This window comes from Manacus candei, unplaced genomic scaffold (assembly GCF_025592945.1).
Source record: "Manacus candei isolate 608988 ecotype Guabito, Panama unplaced genomic scaffold, ASM2559294v1 h1tg000018l, whole genome shotgun sequence".
Taxonomy (NCBI): Eukaryota; Metazoa; Chordata; class Aves; order Passeriformes; family Pipridae; genus Manacus; species Manacus candei.
The window spans coordinates 17,954,133-17,974,408 of NW_026138066.1; the positions used below are offsets into that span (position 1 = coordinate 17,954,133).

Consider the following 20,276-nt stretch of genomic DNA (forward strand, 5'->3'; position numbering starts at 1 on the left):
GCATCTATTAGAGCCTCAAGAATACAAAAGCTGTGGCTAGAAGGTAGCCTGGTAGATCATTTAGTCACAGAATCATAGAATCAGCTGGGTTGGAAGGGACCTCCGAGATCATCAAGTCCAACCCTTGATCCACCACTGCTGCGGTTACTAGACCATGGCACTAAGTGCCACATCCGGTCTCTTTTTAAAAATCTTCAGGGATGGAGAATCCACTACTTTCCTGGGCAGCCCATTCCAATGCCTGATCACCCTCTCTGGAAAGAAATTCTTTCTAATATCTAACCTAAACCTCCCCTGGCACAACTTGAGACCATGCCCTCTTGTCTTGCTGATAGTTGCCTGGGAAAAGAGACCAACCCCCACCTGGCTACAACCTCCTGTCAGGTGATGAGGTCTCCCCTGAGCCTCCTCTTCTCCAGGCTAAACAACCCCAGCTCCCTCAGCCTCTCCTTGTAGTCATTCTAATCCACAGGGGGATTTAACCTCTTGTGACTTAAGGACTATAACTTTCCAACCAGTGTACTCTGTCACAGCTCTTTCACCAATACTGGCATCCCAGGGTAAGGTTTCCTTAATGTCCATCCTAAACCTTCTTTGTGCCAGTACAAAGCCATTACTTCCTGCCACATCCAAAGCGAACGCAGGCAAGCAGGTTATTCGCGGCCTCTCTGCAGCAGTCTGGAGCCTTGTCATTTTTCTGCACTTCAGAAGATGCTTGTTGCTCTCCCTTGATCCATCTCCATTCTGTCCATGTATTCCTTCATTCACAGAATTTCAGCAAAACTTTCACCCCTGCTGTGTACAGCAGAAGGAATTTTTCTTGCGTCTTGTGGTTTGTACGTTTGTTTACACATCCCAGCGTGTTGTTTGCTTTTTTGTGTTTTGCAATAGCATGACATTGAGTCACATTCAGTTTGTGATTGACTGTAACCCCTGCAGCCTTTTCTGAAGATCTAAAGCACTTAGATGATGAGACAAACTTATCCCTGGCAATGTCATCCTTTCAGTCAGCTCCACAAGCCTTGTGGGATCATTCAGCCCTACTAGATTCGCATCTGGCGAGCTCTACAAGAGATTTCACTGTCATTTTCTTTTTCTGTGTAACACCCCAACTAAGCATGATATAGTACAGTGAATCTAACAGTACTGCTTCTTGGTAATTGAACTTTTCATGAAGGGAACAATTGCAGAAAGGAAGCTAATTAAAATTAAAGAATTTCTCCTGATTATTTTATGGCATTTGCCATAGGCCAGTGGTTTCATAGTCCTCCTTTCTTGTTTTTTTCATCTCCCTGTGAAAACAAATTGTGTTTGAAATAAAGCAGAGTGAGACAGCATAGGAGAGTGAGACAGAGGACATGCAAGTGACAGATATGGTTGGAACATAAGTCATGCTTGGGAGCTTGAGATGCGTCCTTATGATATGTTATCCTACGAATGTTTTTCTATATTTTTATGAATCCTGATGGATTCTACAAGGACGGAATTGTTATGTGAGAAAAAATATTTTGGAAAATTTCGGTTTAGACTGATTGGCTAAAATTGGAAGACTACAACAAAACACAAAAGTGTCTGCAAAAATTTAGTCATCATCTCCTTTGCCATTCAAAAAATATTCTGTGAGCAAATTTTAGGTTGCTGTGTTTGTTCTTGCAGTCTGTCAAAGGATCAGAATAAACTGTGCACTGAGCAATGCTTATTACCTGCAAAACTTGTTCTCCTTCCATCTGTGTGTTACTAACGGTACCAAAGACAGTCAAAACAGAATGAAGGAGCAATATTGAAATTATTTTTTGCTATATTTATTTCTATGTTTGTTCTGTTAACACCCTTTTTGCTGTTCTGTAAATAATAGCAGCTTATTACACTTAATGTTAGTTTTTAATCAGTTCCACCATTGAGGTCAAACATTAGCACAGCACTGCCTTAGCACAGTTTGTAGACAAGTAAAAAAACCCACTAAAATCCCTCAATTCTGTGCAATTTGATTTAGTGTTACTATAGAATATTTTTGGTAGGACTAGGCCAAAGCTTACTGTACTTGATTTTCAGTCAGTTCTTGCTCATGCAGTCCTTCTACGAGTCAGTGGAAATTATGTCCAAATAAGGACTTTATTTATTTAAAATCTGTTCCATGAGAAATTTCATAATGCTTGTCAAATTCATATTTTTAACCTTTTTTCTTTTGGGGTCTAAGCTTATTATACTATGTTTTTTAAAAGCTTTGCCTGCAATTCCATTTATTTTAGGTATTACCATATGCAATATTAAACATGTATTTCCATTTTATGTTTTTGAATTTAATGTGGTATTCTTCAGTTAAACACAGTAGTCACTGCATGTTTGACTGGGAGATAATATGACAGGAGAATAATTTTCCTGAAATGGCATCCAGGAGTTCATCCAGCTCCTGCCACTTCTGCATTGGCAGCAAAGAGCTCAACTTTACTATACGTGACCTAAAATGTACAGAAAGCAGAGTAGGGGAATGGAGGGGTAGAAAGCCAGAAAATGTCACCCAGTGACACTGTGCAGCTTGTGAGGCCACGAGGAATATGCACTGAGCACAAGTAAACACTTGCACCCCATTAAAGTTCAAGTACAGGCGTCGGCTGTCTTTTATTTCTGTGGTGTGAGCTGGGTCTTGGCCAGCAGCAAGGCCAAAGTGATGGGTTTAGTGTGTTACAGATCAGTCAGAACAACCAGTCAGGATGGAAATCTTGGAAGACATCCATTACAGCAGCCTACAACATTAATAGCATTAAAAGTAATTTTCAGACAGATCAATACGAATCCTGTTTGCTTCGAGCCTGAGGGTGATTGAAGCAAAAGGGAGTCTTGGGAACAGCGTGAGTGAAAACACATTGTGTAACGTCTTATTTTCGTCAAGTGAACACAAAATCTTTGAAATCCAAGTCCATTTGGCAGAATGCTTACCAGCCCTGAGCAGCAGTGTGTCTGACGTAGGGGAAATCTGGCTGAGTTCTCAGGGATCGTTTCACCGGGGGTGACCCCCCCGAGTGATGGGCGTCACAAGAATTTGACTGTGACTGATGAAAGGGAATTCTGGTTGAGGGTGGGATTTAGATCTCTTTTTTTATTATTTTTTTTTTCAGACAGGCCAGCTGAAATCTAATTTTCCCTCTAGACAGAGATCCCGCAGCCTTTAATATCTGCAGGAGATAGAGCCATCCCTGAAGCCAGGGAATATAGGAAGAGTATGCCTTTTTGTAAACTAGCCAGAAGATAATCAAGCTGAGTTTAATTAAAGGGCATTATAGGATACCAATAACATTTCTGACCTCTCACTGTCCACACTTTAATATTTTTCTTAGTTTTTATTTTATCTACATGAGAATAAATATTGTCTTAAGGGGGTTTATCATAGTAAAAGAAAACACAGGTACATTGGATGCCTCTCCTCTCCTCTAGTATGAAAATTAGTAACTCACTATAGTTCTTATAGACTTTTCAATTGCAAAAAGTGTCATGGGTGCAATCTTCATTTCTTATTAACGTCTGAACTTAATTAGAAATCCTTCTTCCTTGCTTTTAATGAAGTAAATGCATTAGCCTGTATTAACCCATTTTGGAGCTGTTTCTCTTTTTTCAATTTTCCTTCCTGCTGGTTTGGCACTCAGGCTGGTGGAGGTCTGGGCATTGTCTGTGAAACTCCAGTATTTCAAAACTTGGTTTTATTGAATATTAGAATGAAATGTTTGTATTATTCTGTAGAGGATATTCTCCCTTTCTAGTGTCTGTAAAGAGAAATTCTCAGAAAGCTTCAGCTCAGAAATAACAGAACCTTATGTTTAAACATTTTTATTGAGCAAAAATGTTTTTAACATTCCCAGATCCATGTGTTTGGCTTGCTTGAAGCAAATCCAAATATTTTGTTATGACGTGACCTTGCATTAGTCTGCACCCACCCAAGCACTTCTCTGCGCCCTGTGAGACTGATCCTTGTGTCCAGCAGGCTGGGGTTACACCAGCTTGACACTTGGACCCAGCCTAACTAGATGGAAGGTGGTGGCATCTAGTAAGATTATTAGTTTGCCCCTTTACCCCTGCAATACATGCACATAAGAAGATGAAGTGCACGCTTGTCTTAAAAGAGATGAAAATGCCTGCTCTGGTTTGACTGGGGGAGGCCGGGCACGAAGCCAAATTGCATTTTCCAGCTTCTTGTCCCTGAGTCTGTTTCCACATCAGCAGCCGCTGTAGTGAGGGTCAGCAGAGTGGCTCTTGGGCATCAACCAAGGGACAGAAGACCTGGCAAAGTTCTTGGGGCTTTTTTCGTTTGCCTAAGTTAGCAAAACCTGCTAAAAACTAAAGCACTTCTTACACTTCTCCTTGCCCAGAAAAAGTCTTTCTGCTCTGCAGAGCTGCAGCCCTGGGAGCTTTATCTGTTTAAAATGAAGTCAATTTCTATTCTCTGGGTACTGCACAGGTCACAGTCATGTTTTTAATTACCAATTAGCCTTCCATTAAGGAAATAAAATGAGTTTTATGTGCTGGTTGTCAAAGGTCCTTATAGCTGCCTCATTTCATGTGTCCTGTCTGCTAAAGCAGCAAGCAAACGAACAGAAACCTACTCAGGGGTAGTAAACAAGACCTGAAAACCTTTGTCCCACAAAAGGAAAGATGGAGCCTGAGATGGAGAACCTGCAAGGACTTTTCATTTTTCATTCCCTTCAGTTGTGTTTTTCCTGTCTGCCATGAGCACTGTGAACAGAATGTTAAATATGCCCTTAAGCTACTCATGAAAGGAAAGGTCACACACACATACACACTCCATATCCCCCTCCCTTTCTCTCTTTCTTTCATGCATGTATGTTGGTTGTATGTTTGTATGAATGTGTACAGAGAGGCCCCACCCTTGGAACACTGAACTGTGGGACCAATTTATTTGCTAAGAAATTTCAAGAGGTTATAAATAGTCATAAATTCAATTTATTTATAAAGCATTCCCTGTCAGGCGTCACTGCACAAACAATTATAAAAGAATTGTAGTAGATTAAAAACATAAATTAGGGCATCATAAGATGCACAAGAGTGATCGGATTCAAATGCATTTGACGGAGACGTTTTAAGAGTGGGATTTGATGAGCTCTTCTGGGTGGTCAGTCAGAGAAAAGCCTCTGCCCAGTGGTGTCTTAAAACAGAGATTCATGGTCAGATTTCTGCAGGGCCTTGCTTGGGGCTCTCTAGTTCTTAGCTCAGAAGTTGGGAGTGATTCACAGAGGGTCAAAGCAGTGCTGGATGTGGCCATGGTTTCTTGAGGAGCCCATGTTTGCTGACATCTGATCCCACACAAGCTGCCTGAACACTCCTTTCTTTGGCTGCTGTTCTCATCTTTCCCCTGCTAGCCCTTCTCTCTTCTGAACACGTGCTCCATGTCAAGGGCAACGTCCTTCATTCTGTCAGTCATGGCACCTTCAAATTCGGGTTCCCCTTGCAAGGCGGTTTAGGGAAAGTTTCTAATTCTGTAGTGTTATCTGAGAAGTTGTAAAGAAGATGAAGAGAAATGGGCAATTCAGCCTATAGACAAATAAAATTAGTAGCAAAATTCTTCCTGGCATGCAGTAGAATTATTTGAAACCTTGTAGGACCAGATAATTTCTGAAAAGTAAAAGAAAAACCAAAACCAACCCCCAAATTTCTGACAGAAAATATGCTTCATTAAATTAAGGGTATGGAATACAACTCTTCCACACCCCCCTTATCCATGAGGGGGTTGTAAAAAATTCTTGGCATACAGAAAGTCTCGTTATGGGTATATTTCCAAAGGAACTCACTATCCACGTGTTGGAGTCTGTTGGAAATTCAGTCCTGCATTTTGGGGCCCAATTTTTGGTCACATCTTAGAAAAGATGACCCAATACAATGATCAGTGTGTCTCAGTGTGCCTGTCCATATGACAGTAGTCTGAGCTTACAAGGCAGACAAACTACAGTTGCCAAAGTGTTGACTTCAAGCAGTTCAAAAATCATCAGCTCCTGAAATTATGTAATTGATTTGAAATTAATAAATCTCATGGGGGCAGGGTTACTTCTCTTTAGCAGTCAGATGCTTGAGATTCACGTTTGTTAAGCTTCATGCTACCGCTAACAATCTTAGACTAGTAGAAAAATAATGTACTGAGAGCATTGATTGTGTAATGATGGTCAGATTAAAGTGATATCATGATAAGAGGTCCAGACCTATAACTTCAGGAACCAGCCCATAGATGGTGCAAACCAATTAAATCATTAGAACTGTTATTGCTGAGGTCACGTAGATTGTTTCCAAAAGTAAGTGTGTTTGGTATCCTGCTTGGAAGATGCATTATAGATAAGATCTTTTAGAAACTGTCCTAATGAATCAATATTTAATTAGTTATTTCTCTAGAATCTCTCCTAAAGCGGGATATATATTTACTGTTCTGTCTGCCAACAAAATACTCAATATTTAACACTAGCATGTTTTTTAATGCTAATAATAATAACAATAATAACAAATTAATAAAATGGAGCACTGAAATGTTGCATGGCTGATAGACTTGTATACCTCATTGCATACATGATTGAGGTCAGACACCTGAGCATGGTAAATTGCCAATTTCTAACTTGTTTGAGTCATTCTGGGAGCTGAATGAGACACAATATGCCTTGTGATGATCTATTAGATACAGCTGTCGTACTGGGGCTGCTCTGATTCAAATGGATGCTTCTGGTATCCTGTCGTTAATCAGTGTTTGGTAGATGGACAATTGATTGTGGTGTTTCTAATGGCTTTGTTAACCTTGGGAGAAGACACTGGACTGCCTCCCTGCCTCTGAAACTGCATAAAGGAAACTAGTAAAAGCTTTCTTCTAGGGGGTGAATTTAATTCCTAAGCATGGTAACAACACAACACCTTGCCAGCTTTTAATTTCCATCCAGAGATCCTAAATGAGGCTCCCTCAGCCATAAACCGTATGCTGCCTTCTCTAATTTTGCTTCCTCCTAGAAGGGTAATCTCTTATTGGTCTGATCAGAATATAAAGTGACAGTTCATTTCAATTTAATCAGTCGGGGACAAAACAAAAAAAAAAACCCCTAGACTACAACCTTTTTTGCCTCTTCAGAGCTGTTCAGGTTGGAATATTTTTACATGGCATGTTTGGATAGCTTCAGTTCTTGGTCAAGAAAAACTGAGCCCAAAATTCTCTAAATTTAACTCATATATAGGCAGGATCCTATTGTTCTATTTCAATTTTAAAAAAAAGTAAAAAATCTTGAGCAACAACACCCAAGAGATTTCTGCCATTGACAACCAAAAACCATAAAGAAAATCTTATATATATTATGCATTGTTTAACTGGCACTGGAGTCCAAATTTTAAGTTTGAATGGACGCATAATCCTTTATAAGTATCCAGAAAGGCACATGCTTGACCACCTCTATTGTGGAGAATGAGGCATCCCACTGGGAAGCATTGATGTGCAATGGAAAGGAAAGATCAAGTCTGTTAGTTTATTCTGAGGACTAGAGGTGCATTTAGGATGAGAAAATATGCATATACAGTCTCAGAAAAAATATAGGTTGAACAGGGACTTTTGTAGGTTGCCTAGTCTGAATTTGAACCCACAGCAGTGCTGTCTTCAAAATTAAATCAAACTCTACAGAATTTTGTTCAGTATAAAGGTTTCAAAATAATATTCCTCTTGTACTGTCATCCAAATGTTATTGGCATCCTTTCTGAAATGTAGGATTCCCAATAATTACATTATTCTGTGTAGTTGGAGCTTGTTTCCCCAGCTAATGTTAGCAAAAGATGTAGGTGAAATTGAAATAAATCAGAACAGCAACGGCATTCATCGTCTGTATTTTGGTTTGGGTGAATATGAACATATGGCTCGCTGAGAAGCAGAGTGTGTTTGTACAAGGTAACTAGCACAGGGGATTGACCCCCATGTACCTTGGCTTTGCTTTACAACTGGACTCTGACACAGAACGTGGTTCCACCAAATGCATAAATAAATTCAACTTGATCCTCGCCAAAGTGCTCTAAGAAAAATAAGGACCTCAGTCTAGATTCTGCAGGACAGCTATGCATGAAATATTCCTTGATCTGCCAAGAAACCCTTGAATATAGGGCGGCTGTATCAGGCCTGTAATCATTCAAAACTATTTATGTCCTCTCTTCATTTCAGGGGAAGTTCTTTAAATACATCGTGGGCTTGTTATGAATTATCATAAAGTACCAAAGGCTGGCTTGCACTATACTCCTGTTTTATAATTGCTTATTTCAGATTAGTGAGAATTCTGTCTTTGATTTATGCTTCCAGTGTTGGACACTTTTAAAGCAGCTACATGTGAGTGTTATCTCCCATTTCACCAGGTGTTAGTTAAAAGGTGGTATTGCTGCAGTGCTTGGTGTGAATTTAACTGTGCTCATCAGAAAGCCTGACACTGCCTTTGGCTGGAGTGCAGAGAAGGCAGAGCTGATCATATTTGGAAATCTAACCTTTCAGAAGCTCTTCTGCCTTTTGTTTACCTACATAGTGGGTTAATGTTTAGTCAGATATTTGTCACCCACTTTCTTCTTTGGGTTTGTTTCATTCTTGTCAGGCAAAATCAGGTAGCGTTCTTTTGCTCAGTTTTTTGGAATATTGTTTTTGGGGAACATGTAGAAGAAGGGATGCTGTGTTTTAGGACCAGCAGTGACAGCAAATGGAGTTATGTTCATCAGTATGCCATCTTACCCCTTTCTCTTTATCAAATAAATGGATATGGCCACTTGTTTCTGCAATGGCAGTAATTTTAAGGAGAAATAAAAAAAATTCGAATGTGTTCTCTCCTTTAAGTTTTTCCTTCATGTGCTTGTATTTGTTTTCATGCATACTTAGCTGAAAATGTGTCCTAACTGAATACATTCAGAAGTAACTCGTTGTCAACAAACCTGTCTTAACATCTGCTTTATTGAATTGATCCTTCAAGTGCACACATATGGGTCTTCCTCACAGAAGGTCAAAGCTATTAATGCCAACAGTAGTCTCCAGGTTAACATATTCACACAGTGAGGATATCCTTATCTCAGATGTGATCATAACCTGTAACTCAAAAAACACAGAACCTTTTTTTTGTTTAGTCTCTCAGCCATCTTTCCCAGCACAGCAGTTCAGTCTCCTTACTGCCCATCAGAAAAGATTGTTTTCCCTACTAGGGAAAAGTCTCAGTGCTTCCCCTCTGATTTGTATCTTTCAGAGTCTATTTATACAAGTAATGCCAAAGCATCCTATATGACAGAGGCCCTTAAAATACTGCTGTTTTACTTGGACATCTGAGTATTTGCATTACTGAAGAAATGTATTCTCTTATGTTTAAGGAAGCATTAGGGAATAATAATGCAGACTCTGACGTCTAAGGTCAAACAGGCAGCTTCATAAAGGTTCTAGCTGTGCAGGGCTGGGGGCTCATTACTTCAAACATACAAGCTGTAATTTTTGAAACATGGTTTGTAATAAGCTGAGCAGAATGCAAGTAGAGACAGACAGAAAAGTCTGAGAAAACCTCCACTGACTGAATTTTGTATTGTATACTCTTTAGACTGGTGTGTATGAGATGCAAGAACCTGATTGGGATTTGATCCTTGAGTAACTATTGCAAAGAAAATGTTATGACCTATCAGTGCTGCTGGGTGGATGGAGTTTGGAGAGCTGGGATCAAGATACAGTGAATCATTCTGACGACCATTTCTCAGAAACAGCACTGGTCTACTCACTCTCTGACAGGAGAAAAGCCTTATGGCACCCTACAATAATTTCCTTGGATTTCCTGTTTTCAGACTCCTTTTATAAACCCAGGATGACATTAGCTACAGTTTAAAAATTATAAACAAAAACAAACCTATGACTTCTTCGGAAGGCACATGGGATTAGAGGGTTTTCATACTTAATGCAGTAATCCTCTTTCGGAAATGTATCTTAGAGCCTTAACAGTAAGTTGATGTTTGTTTCTTTGTTAAAAGTAAGATGATGTACAGCTTGTTTCTTGGCAGCATTAGTGCTGGCTAATCTATCAACTAGGGTAGCTGATGCTTATGTCCTATATCTACAAAAAAAAAAGCCCCAAACAAACTCAAATAAACAGTGGTAGAGCCAGTCTCAGAACACGTGTGCTCCAGGGACTGGCTGGTTTTTTAAAACTTTGATCCTTCCTCTTCTTCCACTCATATTTTGTGGTTTTTTTCTTTTGGTTTTCGAAACATTTGCATCACTCTTGCCCAAGCAGGAAGCTCCTGCTTTGTAATTCTACAACCTGCAGTATGCTTCACGTGCCTCGGCCACGTGAGCAGGGTTCCCATTTCTAAGGCACAAATAAAAAAATACTGTTCCTTCTTTCCTACAACTCCGAAGTAAGTTGCCTCTCTTTTGATGCTGTGGTTTGGATTTGTGTTTCAAGGGGCAATACTGTGGCTGTCTCCTCTCATAATGGTAGTGGGCAGCTCCCTCCCTCCCTGTCAGCAGGGAGCTCTCTCAAAGGGAAACATCAATACTTGTCTAGTTTGGTTGCTTTCAAAATTGTACCAAATCGGCTTCTTGGAAGAGTTGGAATTATGGATACTTTGCAGTGCTATGTCCCTTGGGAGACTGAAACACTGAGTCCTGGTCTACCAGCTTTGCTCTGAGAGCAAAGCTTCAAATGAGCAGGCAGAAGTATAGATGCCCATTTGGCAGAGGCAAATTTATTGTTCTGTGGCTGCTGAGGGCAAGAGGTGGTCCTGTCATTTCCAACCTGAGGCAGGGGATGGTTGAGTCATATCTGTGGGCTCACTGGGCAAGGTGGCATCAGAACTGGGACTGAAACCCACATTCCAGGGAACTCAGTTATGCTGTGTCGTTACCGAGTTATGCTGTGTTCATAAAGGCTTTTCAGTTTTATAGCATGAGGACAAAAGGGAACACAAATTAATTAGTAGGCTTTTCAAATTCTTCTTGAGTCTGAACAGGAGTAGCTTTCCGAAATGATCTTGGAGCAGCTGCACTGTTTAATCTCAGCAGTATTTTTCCTTCAGTTTTAGACTCTGAAATCATTAATTTAAGTGCAAAGGGTCATAAAATCTCTCCTCTGCTCAACATTCTGTATCTTATGTTCATTTCAGAGGCTTTTATAGAATTTTATTTTTTATGGATCTTTCCATCTTAATCAAAGCATTGTAAGGAATTTATTCAAATAGCTTGTAGTTATATATGTATATATTTATATATCTATGTATAGATGTGTATATATGCATGTGTGTGTAATATTTTGTTATATTAGTACCTCAATAACATGCTTCAACAAACAGCATTATTACAATAACAAAAGAGGGGCCAGTAGTCCCATAGGCATCTTCAGAGACAAAAAGGTATAAGGCTCCCAATCCCAGCCAACTGGAACCTGTGAGTTGTTGAAATACTGTCTGCTCCGTGCACTATTACATATTTAAAAAGTAGTAATTAAAAAGAAAAAAAAAAAAAAAGTTGTTCCAGAATTTTCTAAAGTGTTTGCTTTCATGGCTCTTTCGATTGCACTGGTACAGGTATTTCAATGAAATTCATGGAGTGGAAAGGCTCTCCTGGCCAGGCAGGCTTGCACAGGGCTGTGGCCGTGGGAGCAGCACAAAACCAGACAGAGCTGGCAGCAGCTTTTGTCCCTGGGTGCCCAGAGGTCAAGGACAGTGTTTGGTGTTAAACTGCTGGGCACAGGATCAGCTTTAGGCCTTCCTCTTCAACTGTTCTGCCCACCAGCTTCAAATTGGACCTGGAGTTCTTAAATAGGAGGATGGGCTCCTCGACATTCCCCTGTAACTATCTCAGCTGTGGCCACTGAGAGGTTTTAGGGGCAGGCTGTTTTTTAGGGCCTACAGCACTCCTGCATGAGCCTGTGTTTCTGTGTGCACAGTGGGATGCTGGATGAACTTGAGTGCACAGGGCCACCTCAAAGGCAGACTGAAGAGTGGTTTTACCCTTTTTGTGAGAGGGAAAAAGAGCTTGCCCACAGCTTTAGAAAGCCCTTGGCTGAAATAGGGAGTGAGTGAGTCTAATTAGTGGGTTGAGTTGCCATAAGAGAAATCTTTGTTTCCATCCTAAACAGTGTTCATTAGTCCCTAGTGAGGCCATGTCCATCCTAGGCACAGCACTCCCATACTGAGTTCAGGGCAGGTTCTTCCCCCTCAGAGCCCATTTCCATCTTTCTCCAGCCTCTACATAGGTTTTACTTTGTCCTTGCAGAGGTAGGGCATCACCTCTCAGGCAGAGCTACCGTGAGCTGTCTGTGGGGTCGTGTCAGGCCCTGGGCTATGTTGATAGAGGCAGCACAAAGGTGCAGGGCAGTCAGAAAGACCACACAGACTTCCCATCATGCAGTCATTTTATACTACTTCTAGGGTTTAAGAGATTTCGTGACAGCTAGTCCCTCTTTACAAATGTGTGCATAGGGATCGATCATTTGGGTCTGTTTGGCCATAATTTGTGTGTCAGGAGGTACTTGCTCAGTTGTCAGCAAGAGTGGAAGGTGAAGGGCTGCCCTGTTAGTCCCTTCTAGGAGTGTGCAAGCCATTATGGAGCTTTTTCCTGTGGTCAAGCCCATGGTTAGATTCTTGATTGTTAGCACTTCTGTGCCTATTCCTGGGCTAAGTAAAACAGTGCCCTCACTATTTGTAGAGGGGACATAGTAGGTGCTGATATTGTATGCTGTTGTTTCCATCTCTGAGTTCAAGGGAAGGAAAATCCATAGTGTACTGCTGTGTCTCCATCTGGGACAACAGTGGACAAATTCTGTGCTGTGGGCGTGTTCAAAAGCTTTACTACTAGATCAGATAACTTCAGAATGATACTTTTGCTTTTTCGGGTGTTCCTTGTACTAAGCACTGGGGGATACTGCAGGCATTGTGAAAGCATCATCTGAGGGAAACCAGCAATATTCTAAAGCACAAACATATGCCTGCTACTGTCAGATGGAATTTTTCAGTCATGTAAAATATCACATTAATGTAAACATACAAATGAACTGTCAATTGGGGTTTTTTGATCTTCAGGTTTCTAGTGAGTTGTTAATTATCTGGAGCTGAATGTAAAATATTCAAATGGGCAACTGTCAAAAGGTGGAATGATTTTTTTTGTAATCCTGCACATTTTTTATTGCTATATAATATGAAAGTGTCATACATACGTTCAGCTGGACAGAGGAACAGGGTAGATAAAATTTGGAGCTGAGAAGAAAAATAGTGACCTGTCTGATTGTCTTGCTGGGTATTTTTCAAGGTATCACAGGAATGCCTAGGATGTTTTAATTTGTTTTTATCTCAGATATTGTTTCTTCAGTGTGAACTTTTAATGACTTTGTAGTTTAACCTCTCAGGGACCTACTCTCCTTTTGCTGTTATCTAGTTTTCATGTACTTATCTCCCACGCAGCTTGCCACGCAGCACTTCTGTAGTGATTACCTAATGCTGCAGTTTCCCTCCTACTTAGGTGGAGGTCCCTACCATTTCTGCAACACTGCTATCCTTATTCCACACCGGGGCTAAAAGCCCCAGGGATGAGAGATGGTGAGCCTCTGTACTGCTCCAAAAGCTTGATTGCTTGTCCTGAATCAGGCTGTACTGTTACTGGAAGTGACTTTGGATATGCTTAATTGCAGCCTGCATTTCACAGGGACACGTACATTTCTAACAGTATGACTAAAAGCCTCTAGTGTTAGTCAGCCTGATCTGTAAATCACTTACCACCAGTATTCAGCCTAATTATTCCCCAGCAACAGAAAAGGGAATCCCAAAGAAGGCTCAGTCTGACACAAGCATTAGTCTCAGGTGGGCTCTTCTTATTTTTTAACCCATCTCTCTCCCCATTATTGCATCCAGCAATGTTTCCTCTCCAGAGGTAGAAGATGGCTGGATGCAGTTCATTCTGCTGGCTGGCAATATTTGGCCATGTATGCTGGAGAGACCTGAGTGCTTGGACACTGCCTTTCTGCTTTGCACAGGCCTGTGCAGGGGTCAGTCCTCACCAAGGCAAGGGCAGCAGGTTTCAGAGTCTAACCAAAATTTAGTGCCCCTGTCCTGTCAGACTGATTGCAGACTATGCAAGATTGCACATAGGAAAGCTCCCTGGCAAGCAAGCCATGCGTGTTAGGTGCACCCGAGTGGCGAGTCAATGAGTTGGGTGGACTACAACAAAAGAAAACATCCTTATCCGTGGTTTGTCACTCACACTAACCATTATCTCTCTTGTTCTCTTGTCTTCCCCAGGAACGAGTGGAATATCTCTTTCTCATAATTTTTACAGTGGAAGCATTTTTAAAAGTAATAGCATACGGACTTCTCTTTCACCCCAACGCTTACCTCCGCAATGGCTGGAATTTACTAGATTTTATAATTGTGGTAGTAGGGTGAGTACCAACAGTTTGTTTTTGAAGGCACTGTACACACGAGGATACTGGCAATATTTGGGAGCTTAAGGGTGGGGGAATCTTGGTACATTACGTATGAGTGATGTTAGAGGTTGCTGTCCATTGTGTTCCTCCTACAACCACCATTCAAACGGTTTGCAAGACATAGAAATTAAACTGCTCTTTGGGAACAGGGATAAAAAGAAGAAGCAGTGCAAGCTGTTGGACAAAGTCAAACGCCTGGATATGCTTAAGTAAAAGAAAATCCCTTTGTCTTTAAATCTGTGTGAATATTAAAAATAATATCTAGGTAATCCTTTAATTAAGATTAGGAGTTGGATGACAGATAAATTCTGCCATCTTGTGAACTTTTACTGGTGTTTCTCATTCTGAAAGACGGATGAAAAATTTAAACCCCAGGTTTTCCTACAAACTAAGTTCCTCAGCTCAATTGCCCTGTTCAGCTGGTGATTTCAACACTTTTAATTTTGACCCTTTTAATGTTTTAACCTTTCTAAAGAATAATTTTACTATTGTAGATCAAATTGCTACTTTGAGCTGCAACCTTTCTAATCCTGTTATTCCTCTGCATGTTTTTCAAGCTTGGCATTTAATTTATTTGAATAAAAGCAAAGTAGTACACCTTCTGCTTTTTCTACCTAAGGGTAAGAGATAAGCAGGGGATTTGAATTGTGGTTGTTTGAGGGAAGAGGTGAAGGATAAACTACAGCTGAAGACAAAGAGAACAAGTATTTCTTTGCCTGAGTAATTTGTCCCATCCTCCCACCACCCCATTGTTAAAGAGTTTCATCGCCCACAAAATCTTATAGTCTTTTCACCTCTTTACCAAGGAAACTCTGCATCAGCTCCTAGGGAGAATGTCAAAGGGGACACTCCTAGTCATCAAAACCCCTTCATAATTTCTTCCCCAAACCATCTATCTTCCTGACCATTTTTGTGCTGGTCCCGAAATATTTCATCGGCAAACTGCTGTGTGCTACCCAGTCCCTCCCACTTTCCGTCATCACGGGGAAAAGTGGGTGGAAGGAGAATTCCCAGTGAGGGGGAGGGAGAACAGGCTGAAACCTATTCTTAGTCTCAAGACCTCTCTGCCTCCATGTGGACACAATGCTTCTCCTTACGGCAACATCCATTGTCTTTCTCCTTTGCTCCTGCTCGAAGACAGAGGATCTGATAACATATTAGCAATTGAAAACTGGAAAATCCCCAACCCCTCCCCTGGTATTGATGGCCAGTTCCATAGTTGGTTCTGCCTTTGAATGCTCTCAGATATCCCACCTGCTTGGAAATTGCTGCTTAAGTTGAAGAAAGATTAGAGAAAAAAGAGTTCCGTGAATGCGATCATTCCATTTTCATTTTTCCGAGAGACATTTTAAAGAGAGGACACATTACCTCCTCTTCTTCCATTGGAATGCAAGAGAGCAGGGCTCCAGAAATCACAGAGCAGCATTATATCTAGTTTAAGTACAGTCCTTTTCAATTTTCCTACTAGGGCAGTTAATCAGCAAGATGATATTCAGGCTGAAATTAATTCTGTTGCCAGCGGCAGAAGCTGCAGCTCTCAGGTCTTCTATCTGCTTTTGCCTCCAGCAGCTCTCAGTTCCCCACCAGAGGGGGAACAAAAAATGTAACTGGGGAGGGATTACAGGAGTATAATAAACATGGCCAAGACCCCAAGGTCTCTGTTAAATAGTAACAATCTCGAGTGACAGGTTCCACTTCAAGGCCAGATGGGTTCCTTTGATGTTTATCTGTTTAAACTCACTGGTTCAGTACCACAGCCTAGGCTGGTGCACTGCTTTTCCTCTCCACAACCCCTCTGCAAAATCTACGTGGTGATACCATCTGTTCCTGTTCTGCCCTGTCTTCTTTTCCTAGGGGCTGTCTGAAATCCCTCAATGACATTATGTTTAAACTTCAGTGTATTTGAATCTTTTGCCAGGGAGGAAGCCCCATGGAAGATGTTTAAAATAAATTTTAAAGAGAGAGGAGGAAGAGAGCAAGTGCTGATAACAGTATTTCTTTGTGGTGCTTTTTTCTGCCTATTGATGGAGCAATTGGGGAAACCTGAGTGATCTGTACACAGCTGCAGCACTGGGCAGAGGGATTTATTTGGTATGTGGGGCAAAGAATGGTGTGTGACTAATACTGGAAGCATCAAGCCCCAGAACTGTACTAACTGCCAACTGTGCTTGCTCTGCCTTTGGAGTCATCTTCTTTTACAATGATGACTGTCCTTGCTACACAACATAGAAAAGCTAGGTGGGAAGGACCTCTTCAAGTGCTGTTGGAAGTTAAAGAAGCAAAAGAAAAAAAAAGACAGGTTTTAGATCTTTTAAATCCACTTGTGCACTATTTACCACATGTAACTTAAAGAGATAATATTGCACAATGGGCTTCCTTTACCTTAAAACAAACAAGTCTGCAAAGTAAGAGCAACACAGACATTTACAGGACCAGGTATACATTTTGGAGGGGAATCACAGTTCCTGTAAAAAAGTTTATAACAATGTGCTTGTACACTGTCCCCTGCCTTCTGAAGATAGGTCCTCTGGTATCCAAAGGGATTTTAGAGTCAGTGGTTCTTACAAGGCCACAGGAATATGCAACAGCAGCAGAGAGGAGCACTGAACACAACTGCTATATTTTCTGATGAAAGGATGCACTTTAGACCTGTAGTCTTGTAGCAGCTTATCATTCTTGAAGTGTGGAGATCTGCTTATTCATCAGTTAATGTCTTCTAAGGTTTGATTCTGGCTTATCTTTAAGTAGCCTATGACCCTGCTATAGCAGCCCTGTTAAATGCTGCTTTGAAGAAAAACGTCTGTGTGAGGGTATCAATGAGAGGCTCTAGTAACATAATTAGCCAAGAGTAGAGACCACACCCCTAAGCTGCCTAATAAGGCACAACCCACAGACACGAATGGTTAGTCAAATTGTCTCCTGCTTCCTTTATTTTTGCTGTTCCTCTTTTGGAAAACATTAAAACTTTCAGATTTCACAGTGATGTCCTTTAATATTAGGCTGTTGGAGGAAATTTCTCTTGAGAGAAGACCAACTTGATGATGCTGTGATAGAAAAATATCTGTCTTTCCTGGCAGTGCTGTGGTTTGTCTGCCAGGCACAGTCATTCTCCAGGGACCTGTAGCATCTGCCAGAAAAAGAGGTGGTGTAATTTGAAAGACAGTCTTACTTGGGAAGGTAAGCAGTGAAGGTGTATTTGGGGAGGATCTGAAACTAGAGCAGACTGGAAAATGTGGTCACAGTATCTGTGTTTCTGAAGACCTGTGTGGAGTTTCTAAAGGGCAGATCCAAACCCTTTCACACTCAGAAATCACAGGTGATCTGTAAAACACTGTGAAAAAAACCCAACTTTGTATTTTACTGTTTTTTTGCACCTGAGAGGATTCTTTCAGCTATGTTTTTCTGCTGATTTTTGGACTTAGGAATACCAAGCCCTCTGTTTTCTTTTAATATGCTGGAGGCCCTTGACAAGCCCTCTTTTTTTTTTTTTAATACTGTAAAAATCACGGTGCACTCCCCACAGAGGAAGAGATGAAGAGCAGGTTACGGCCTTATCATGCTGCTGTTGGGGTCATCCTGCAAAGTGAAAACCTTCTTGATATTTCAAATGTCAAAAGAGAAACAGCAAAATATAAGACAGAAAAACAGTGAAGCTAGCTCCATACTTCACAAGTAAATGCAAAAAAAAAAGTGTTGATAGAAATTTGTTTTTCTGCTGTTATAATTCATGTCTGTCAGATGAATTTAGTTAAGGTGTAGTCATGTCACAAGTGAAATTCAGAAATCAAGATGCTGTTAATTGTGCTTCATCATACCCAAATGAAAATGGGGCATGAATTTAGGCTGGCAGAAAGTAGTTAGGTGGAAGGAAATAAGGCTGATTTCTTTATTTTTTTTTATTATTATTATTTATTTTTCATGGTGAGATTTTCAGTGGCCACAAGAGATTAACCCTCTTGCTTTTTTGTGCCATCCAAACTTCGATTTCTCTGTCAGCACAGTGTTCTCTCACACTATGCTTGGAGCATGCATTTCAGCTAACTAACCTCCTGAGAAGAGAAGGAAAGAACTGCACCTTGCTCCACACACCTACTGGAAGCTTTTCCCAAAGGTTTTCATCAAAGAGCAGAATTTCCCATGTAAATATAGGATAGAAGGGCTCTGGCCTCATAATTTATATCAGTAGCCTAACATCCATCCAGCTGTTTTAGTGTCAGAAAACAGTTAGCTGAAAAACTAAGAGCATTAGGTAGTGGTAGCCTCTGAATCATAGATGTCTGCCAACAGGAGGTGGTGAGGACAATGAAGCAGGACTGGCAGGATGTACTATAAACTTGAAGAGTGGGGTAGACATTCAGCAGGCCACACTGAACACAGTCTCGACCCCAATACAATAGACAAAGAGAGTGAAATAAATGAGACAAATAAACAGTTGCAGTGCATCAGTAAAAAGCAGGGGAGATATTAACTATGGAGTAAATGCATTAGAAATGCAGGATTAGAAATTCAAGTTTAAATGTAGGGTTTTTAATGAGGAGCAGCAGGAATTACTGCAAGTTATTCCTGAAGCGTAGTAGGCAGATGACTGTGGGTATCTCAAAATAGCATGTTTTAGCACATCAACACAAATAGGGAACTCTGCACTCTGGGAAGGGAGGTTCTAGCTCCAGAGGAGTGAGCTGTCCTACTGGTTTTGTTTCTGCTCCTCCTGAACTAATTTGGGACAAGTACAGCTTGCTCAGGGTGCAGATTTCTGGAGCAGTCTGTGGTTTGCTCACTGTAGGAGTGGCAGTAGAAGCAGCCTTGGTGCCCAATGCCAAGAACTGCTCTTTGGTAAAACAGGGAGCCAGTGAAAATGGGGACCAGGAGAATGGGACCTCAGTTTTGCACTATTCCTGACTCAGAGTTCCTTGAGATTTCTAGTCTTGGAGATATAAAACAGCATTAGAAGCCTTTTTGCAGTAAATTCTTTTTCCTCCAGAGGATCCCAGGAGACTGGGACTGTTGTATAGATATGTCACTCATCATCTAGTATGGGAATTCTGTTGACTAGGAAGATAGAAACGTTTGAATATGAAATGGAGCACATTGCTAGAGCTTAATCACTAGCTTACTGAAAATACATTAGGCCAAATTTGACCTACAGTGTTTCTATTATGGGGACCAGCAGAAAATTGCAACTGTATAATCTGTGTACACAGCTAAAGAAATACATACATTCTACTAATACATGTTCTTTGCATTAGCCCTTGTTTATCTCTCTCTGTGATATCTGTAGTCAATGCAGTATTTCTCATAGGCTCTGTTTTTGTCTTCTCTGCATCCTGCTTCTCAGTCTGCAACACCTACAAACTCAGCATCCAACCTCCCCACACACAGTTTTTCCCACGCTTGTTACCTAGTTGATAAATCTTTCTGCAGTGCTTGAAGCTGAGGCTTTGAATAGATCCAGTTTAGGAGTTCCTCAGTCACCGTTGACAAGTTTTATAAGACTCTTAATATGAAAATTTTAAAGAAACCCCACCTGCTTAAGAAATGAATTTCACATTTGCACTCCTCTAATCCACATTGTTTGTTGGATTTAGAGCTGGGGAAATGTTGACTTTGATGCTTCAGTAAATGAATCCCCCTTTTCCTATCCAGGGCAAGCTCCCTATGTTTGTGGCCCTATCTGTAAGATTTAACACAGGCTGCAGGTGTTGGAGTTCCTTGTTAAGCAATTGTCCAGCTCAGCCTCTGCTTGATGAGGTCTGGGAGCTCTCTGTGGAATATGGATGAGATCCTGACAGAGGCACTGCAGGCTGAAGTCTGAGGAGAAACCAGCCAGTGCTGAAT

General features: G+C 40.9%; 1 protein-coding gene across 2 annotated transcripts in view; it reads left to right on the top strand.

Moving 5' to 3' along the window:
• Positions 1–20,276, top strand: part of CACNA1C (calcium voltage-gated channel subunit alpha1 C) — a 476,564-nt gene that overhangs the window by 262,084 nt on the left and 194,204 nt on the right. For both annotated transcript variants that reach the window (XM_051784889.1, XM_051784890.1), the window contains exon 4: positions 14,257–14,396. In XM_051784889.1, coding sequence (XP_051640849.1) covers positions 14,257–14,396 — 140 coding nt within the window. The remainder of the gene's footprint in view (positions 1–14,256; positions 14,397–20,276) is intronic.